Source organism: Diadema antillarum, unplaced genomic scaffold, assembly GCF_040938485.1.
Source record: "Diadema antillarum isolate AM-2024a unplaced genomic scaffold, OU_Dant_1.0 seq00000950_RagTag, whole genome shotgun sequence".
Classification (NCBI taxonomy): Eukaryota; Metazoa; Echinodermata; class Echinoidea; order Diadematoida; family Diadematidae; genus Diadema; species Diadema antillarum.
Window position 1 is genome coordinate 317273 of NW_027271798.1, and position 7737 is coordinate 325009.

At 40.2% G+C, this 7737-nt stretch overlaps 1 protein-coding gene across 1 annotated transcript in view; it reads left to right on the plus strand.

Annotated features, from left to right (window-relative positions):
• LOC139741743 (SLIT-ROBO Rho GTPase-activating protein 3-like) overlaps nt 1-7190 on the plus strand; it is a 112600-nt gene extending 105410 nt beyond the window's left edge. The window contains exon 21 of the mRNA XM_071652328.1: nt 6471-7190. Within this exon, the coding sequence (XP_071508429.1) occupies nt 6471-6822 (352 nt within the window). The 3' untranslated portion in view covers nt 6823-7190. The remainder of the gene's footprint in view (nt 1-6470) is intronic.
• Nucleotides 7191-7737: the final 547 nt, after the last annotated feature.

A 7737-nucleotide genomic window follows, 5' to 3' on the forward strand; every position in this document is an offset into this window, starting at 1 on the left:
TGCAGATAAATGAAGAAAAAAAAAGGAACAAGATAAAACAAATTAGTGATCATTGAATTGTAACTGAAATGAATGTTTTGCAGCACTCTCATTCTTTATCATTAAATCACTGGCAAAACATTGTTTGTTTGTTTTTTGGTTTACATTTGAATTTTTTGTATTAATTTCAGCTTCTCAGATCTCATCAGCACAAATCAATGTGTTAAAAGCACCAGTTATATTTAAATACCTGTGATGACTATATACAACTGTACTGCACATGATTATAGCAAAGAAATAGAGATATATTGAATATTTCTGAAAAATGAGTCATACAAACCTTTTAGATATCCCTTCAAATTATGACATTAATATGGTGGAACACCTATTAAGAATGGAACTTTGTATGTGGTGGGACGTGGAAGCTTCTAATTACGTTGAACCCTGAAGGCATACCAGTCATATGAAGAATAACTGCTTTTGTAAAGTAATTGCCCCAATTTTTACCAATTAATGGAAGGGTCTTGAAGAAATATGTAAACTCACTATAATATAAAATATTGACAATGAAATCAGATGAGAAGGATGACAATATAAAAGGCATTGATAGAAACCTCCATGCTAAACTTGGAGACAGTTGAAAGGAAATTTGGCGTGATTGCACGTTAGGCATTGCAACCATGTTGTTATCTTTGAGTATTGGAATGAAGACACACTAACATCTTTAACCATACATTCACAAGAGATAACTCATTAGTGCTTGTCTGCTTTAGATCAGGTCTCATGCATGTACTAGCCACTTAACAGTGGTCCAACCATGGTACTGTACACATTTATTCACCCAATACCACTGTTAGTCATATTCATATAACCTTTAATCTTAAATGTACGACTCCTTTGTAGGTTGGATGAAAAAGAATTGATGTGAATGCCTGTTAGAAGGGATAGTTTGCAAAATTTATTTATTGTTTTATTTAAGATCTCCTCATTGAAGTGATTCACAAGATTTACAAGTGTATGATATGCACACACATTTATCTTTTTCTTCTTCCATCAATTGCAGCTGCAATTTTAGTTTTTTTAACTCTATGGTTACATAGTCTAGTGGTAGTCATTTCAGTGTTACAGCATAATTTGAGTTACATGTAATTTCTTTAGACCATAGAGTCTTTATATGCTTATAACCTGGAGAAGGAGGGGCAATGTGACAACCTCAGAAAGAGGAACTAAAGTGCCTAATAATCACACAAGCAGATGATCCTTGTTAGCTTCCTCAAAGTTCTTATTGTGTTTTATGTATCTTTTATGAACTGGGGCCATGTGACACACAGCAGATCAATATGTCAGTTGTACAATCAGGTTTACTTACCGAGTTGATTTTGCCACATAATGCACCACATGGCCTTGCCTCTCTCTTTTGCTAGCCTTGTGTTGAATGGGTGAATCCACTAAGTTGGAGGGGTGCCAGGATTTGTAGTCCAAAAAGCCCAGTAGGATTTATTCTCTGCACCTCTGTTGAATATGTTACATTGAGAGAATATCCCCTTTCCAAAAGTATAGCTCTTTGTTTGCGAACACATCATACTTTTGCAATTAAGGTCCTTTGGTAATGATATTTTACAAATTTTATTAAAAGCAGAGTTGGGTAACACTCTATGTTCATTCAAACTCTCTCAGACACAAAAGTTAACAGACTAGATAAAATATAGGGCAGATTTGCTACCAAGTTATTTTGCTTACACAATATACATACGTAGATGATGCACATCTGTGCATGTTCTGGAAATATTCCTATTTCAGTGTGTCATTTGATATTCATTAACTGAAAAAATAAAACTAATTTTACCTGGTTTGTACTGTTTAAATGTGATGCATATGTCAATGTACTTTTACACACTCACACACACACACACAAACACAAACACACACACACACACATATATATATTGACACTCAAGATAAAACTGAAAGCAATGAAACTGGTTGGTTAACTAATACAATGGAGTGTGTATACGTGGGACAAACTCTGCAATGTTAGTTTCGCTACTTAACGTTTTATTATCAGTGAATTATACAGCACAGTATAACAACCTGCAAGTAGTCTTTTTTTTCTTCTTTTTTCTTTTTTGCTGCTATCCCAACGTGTGTTAAATGTAAGAGGCTCAGCACATGTGAGATTCTCTCTTCAACTCACAAAAAGAGATGCAGCGGTATTAACAAGAATATTTAGTATTCATGCCCGGTCCATTCTGAGAATCAAGGCTAGGGTACTGCAAGCAGGCATTTTCTAAGCAATACTTCATTCTCAATGACTTTGCAGAAAGCTGGGATTTATCACAAAGACATAGGCCCATCATCAATTTATTTTTAGGCATTCTGATTGATAGAACTAACAAGTGCTTACAAGAGTTTGAATCTACAATTGTATACTGAACTCAGTGGAGCTGTATTGACCCAACAGTATCCTTTATGTCATACATGGAATGTGCACTGATTGTCTTAAGAGAATGTAACATGAAGTCCTGTATTACAGTGACTAGAGAAAACAAAAATTAATAAAGGAAACACTCATCCTTTACAAATATATTCACACACCAAGCAGATGATGTACATGTCTCTATGCCCCATGGTTGGTTAATAGTCAGTAGATTCCATGTATAAAGCCATAATCACCACCTTGTCTCCCCTGGACTGTTGTACAGAAGAATTGGATTAGTCAATAGTTCATGAAAATCACTATTTTTTTAAGCAAAGCTATGATTTAAATATGTTTCAATCTGAAAAGGGCTGTGGGAATAAAATGGCTGTATGAATTCAGCTAGGACAGATAATTTTATTACGTGCTAAAGGGTAAGTTACTTTCAGGCACTGGCGTAGCCAGGGGGGGGGGGCGATGGGGGCGATCGCCCCCCCCCCCCAAGATTTGGACCGGGGATTTGGGAGGCGGAAAAAAAAATGCGCGTATACTGTATATGCATGCACATGAAGCGGGTCTCCTTTGCAACCTTTCATCAAATAAGATATTTTTTGAATATTTCACTCAAAGTGTGCACCAGATCGTTGAATTTCAATTCAAAATATGCAAAATCTCTCGTGCTTGGGAGGGGGATACCCCCTCCCAAACCCTCCCCCTCTGTGCCTCTTTCCATAGCTTAGTACACTTTTTAGATTTACAAAAAATTATGAATAATTCTGAGTGCACAAGACTTATCACTTATATTCCGAAAACTCAAGGTTCCCTCATGTATAAGGGGAATTTCCCCTTTTAATCGACCCTTTCCTCCCTCAGCCCCCCCCCCAATCAGTTTGTGTGTGTGTGTGTGTGTGTGTGTGTGTGTGTGATTTCCCAAATGTTGATTCCATTAAAAATGCGTAGATGAGATATCTCAATTTCAACCTTAAAAAGGCAAAAGCTGGATCGGAAGGGAAGGGTGGGGATAACACTCGCCCACGCCTTCTCCCTGCTCCCCCGCCCCTCCCCCCCCCCCCCCCTTCCACTATGCATAGAAGTATAGACTGTGGCTATACCCAGATCGCTTTATTTCAATTCCAAAAACGCAAAAGCTCCGCGAGCGGGAGGAGGAATCCCCCTTCCTCTATATACCTCACTAGACTTTATACATACACACAGATGGTGCACATTCGGAATAAGAGCTAAATTCCGTGATTTTATCACTTCGATGAAAAAGTATTGCACCAAAAATTTGCAACAGATCGCTGAATTTCAGGTCTGAAAACGCAAAATCACCTTTGTGTGGGAGGGGATATGCCCCTATCTACACCCTCGTGTGCATGCTTTTTCTGTTTGACTGCTGAACAGACAGTGTTCATGATATTCAGTGTAAGAATTAATACAAGAAGATTATTTAAATGATAGCATTTTATAGGCAAATTGTTCAATGATAATCTACATCAAAATATACTGCAACCTTAAACAAGTGGGACTGTTTCACGTCGATAAAACGCGCAAAAACATGCATCAAATTGCACCATTTGCACCATCAAAATGCAAAAAGTTCTCACCGTGGGAGGGGGACACCCCCTCCCCTCCCCTCGCTCGCTCTGCTCGCTCGGGTTCAGTCGCGTTCATGATATTCAGTGAAAAGAATTAATACAAGAAGTGTATTTAAATTATACCATTATATAGGCAAATTGTTCAATGATAATCTACATCAAAATATGCTGCAACCTTAAACAAGTGGGACTGTTTCAACTCGTTAAAACACGCAAAAACATGCATCAAATTGCACCATTTGCAACATCAAAATGCAAAAAGTTCTCACCCTGGGAGGGGGACACCCCCTCCTCTCCCCCTCGCTTGCTCTGCTCGCTCGGGTTCAGTCGCGTTCATGATATTCAGTGAAAAGAATTAATACAAGAAGTGTATTTAAATTATACCATTATATAGGCAAATTGTTCAATGATAATCTACATCAAAATATGCTGCAACCTTAAACAAGTGGGACTGTTTCAACTCGTTAAAACACGCAAAAACATGCATCAAATTGCACCATTTGCAACATCAAAATGCAAAAAGTTCTCACCGTGGGAGGGGGACACCCCCTCCTCTCCCCCTCGCTCGCTCTGCTCGCTCGGGTTCAGTCGCGTTCATGATATTCAGTGAAAAGAATTAATACAAGAAGTGTATTTAAATTATACCATTATATAGGCAAATTGTTCAATGATAATCTACATCAAAATATGCTGCAACCTTAAACAAGTGGGACTGTTTCAACTCGTTAAAACACGCAAAAACATGCATCAAATTGCACCATTTGCAACATCAAAATGCAAAAAGTTCTCACGTGGGAGGGGGGACACCCCCCTCCCACACCCTCCCCTCCCCCTTCACTCGCTCCACTCGCTCGGGTTCAGTCGCGTTCATGATATTCAGTGAAAAGAATTAATACAAGAAGTGTATTTAAATTATACCATATTATAGGCAAATTATTCAATGATAATCTACATCAAAATATACTGCAACCTTAAACAAGTGGGACTGTTTCAACTCGTTAAAACACGCAAAAACATGCATCAAATTGCACCATTTGCAACATCAAATGCAAAAAGTTCTCACCGTGGGAGGGGGACACCCCCTCCTCTCCCCCTCGCTCGCTCTGCTCGCTCGGGTTCAGTCGCGTTCATGATATTCAGTGAAAAGAATTAATACAAGAAGTGTATTTAAATTATACCATTATATAGGCAAATTGTTCAATAACGCGCAAAAACATGCATCAAATTGCACCATTTACAACATCAAAATGCAAAAAGTTCTTACCGTGGCAGGGGGGACACCCCCCTCCCACACCCTCCCCCCCTCGCTCGCTCCGCTCGCTTGGGCTCGGTCGCTTCGCTCCCTCGCAGACTAACCGCCCCCCCTAAGATGAAATCCTGGCTACACCGTTGCTTTCAGGTGTACATGTTATACATCTATAAGTTTTTGCATACATATATTATTGTTACCTCCGCCAAGGGAGGTTATGTTTTCGTTACCGTTTGTTAGTTAGTTACTGTAAAAGTGGACATTTTTCGCGGTGTTGAAATTTTTGCGCATTTCGCGCAACCAGAAACTACTGCGAAAATAAAAGCACACGAATATTTTTGCATGCCATTCGTTTCTGTGCGTGATGTCTTGATTTCGTGGAATTAAAAACACGCGAAACTCTTCTGACCCGCCCAAGCGCGAAAAATTCATCGCGCAAAAATATCCACTTTTACAGTAGTTAGTTTGTCCGTGTGCAAAATAACTCAAAAAGTAGTGAACGGATTGGGATGAAACTTGCAGAAAAGGTTGAGAATGACACAAGTAACAAACGATTAACTTTTGGTAGTGATCCGAGAATTTTTGGGGAATTTATGAAGGATTTTGATATTTTGGCAGGTAGGGTCAATGAACTTGGGAGTTCAGGCTGCGCGTATTTGAGGTTTGCATGCGCGCATTAAAGTGCGTGCTCTAGTTTCGCAGCTGGGCAAGGCGTGCCGTGCAGCTGAGGGTTTATGACGTAACAAAGGCTTCTATATTGGGAAATCGGACGATTTTTCAACATGTATACCTATGGGTGGAAATCACTGATCTCTATGGAAGAGCCCTAAGAACTTTTCCACAGTGGTGGAGAGGAGAAAAATCTCTTTGGGAAGAGCAAGATCATCGATGGAAAGTAGCTGCGTGGCGGAGGTCTGCACCCTCAGAGTGCTTTTCTAGTTTATGTATAGAATTTGAATGCATGTACCCATACTTCAAATTTGTAAATATTTTTCCCACTTTTTTCTTATCACAGATTATGAAGAACCATGCCTTATAACTTTTGTATGCATTGCCACAATGCACAGACACATATATCTACACTTGAATTGATATACAAAGATGCACAGTGTATATGCACATTATTGCATATGATTCATGTGTTCTGTAATGTGATAAACTAAATCACTCATAATCATTCAAGCATCAAGGGGTTTAAGTCTCTCCTATGATCTGTTCCCGTTCACAGAGAATCATTCAAGTCCCTCCCAGGCAGTCTGGCTACTAGCACTTCCTCCTCCACGACTGCCAGCCCAGACCACGTAAGACACCACAGCGACGAGGCCAGGCTAACCACAGCTTCCGTCGATGCCGCCCTCACCCCCGACATCGTCCGAGATGTTTGCCGTCCCTACTCACCAGCCACCACCCCTTTGGGGGTTGGCATAGGAGTTGGAGTGTTTCCCATGACTTCTTCTTCCCCCTCCACACCCACGGGGGGATCAGGGCGGAAACCGCCCCCTGTCAAGCCCAGGCCTCACCGCCCCAAGACGTCATTCAACACTCGCAATGCATCACCATCTAAGTCACAAACACTGTAGATTTACTTTGCCATTTCGATGGTAGATCTTGTCTGAGACGGACTGTATGTGATCACTTCTTTGCCTTTCATCAACCAATATCCTTCCTACCATTTGTCCTTATTGCACCAGATGCTTAATGTCCTTATCAGCTTAGTACTGTAGAAGTGATCAACCTTCCAGGGAGGTGTACAAACACATTTCTCAGTTGTATCTTACGGAGGTCTTGATTCCTTTTCTGTCACTTCAACAGAATCTTGAAAATTTACTGATGGTACTTCATTTCAACACAGTTCTATTAATTGCAGAGGCACTGCTAAAGTGGCTCGGTCATATGCTTTAAACATGGGTTCAACTATTTTTTTTTAAATATCTCTATTTGATTTTGTATGTTTTATTTAGAAATGCACATAGTGACAGATGTGAAGCAGATATTTGATAAAGTTTTAAAAATAGAGTATTCAAATATATATTGGGTGCGTTCGAGCGCTCTCCTAAAGCGAACTGTACCGTACCTGTACCCGCGCCAGAGGAGCGTTGAACGCTCCTAAAGTGTACCGGACTGTACTGAGCCTAAAGCGGACTACTTCCCGATGTGCTCAAAAGCGTACCAAAGCGTACCAAAAGTTCGCTGTAAAGCATGCGCGTATTATGCGCATACGTCACAATGCAAAGACATCATTCTCTTTGTTTGGGACAGTGCTAAGTACTTCAAGCACCAGGTGAATGACATTCTTGCTACAAAATGCGTGACCTTTTCTAAAAATAACTCTTGAGGTACGCCTTCTCAACAGAGCGCTCGAACGCTCCAAAACTGGCACAGTTCGGTACGGTACGCTTTGGTTCAGTTCGCTTTGGTTCGCTTTAGAGCGCTCGAACGCACCCATTGTTATCCGAGTTTCTTGCGAATGTTCAGTCTTAAGGCTAAAAACCAGA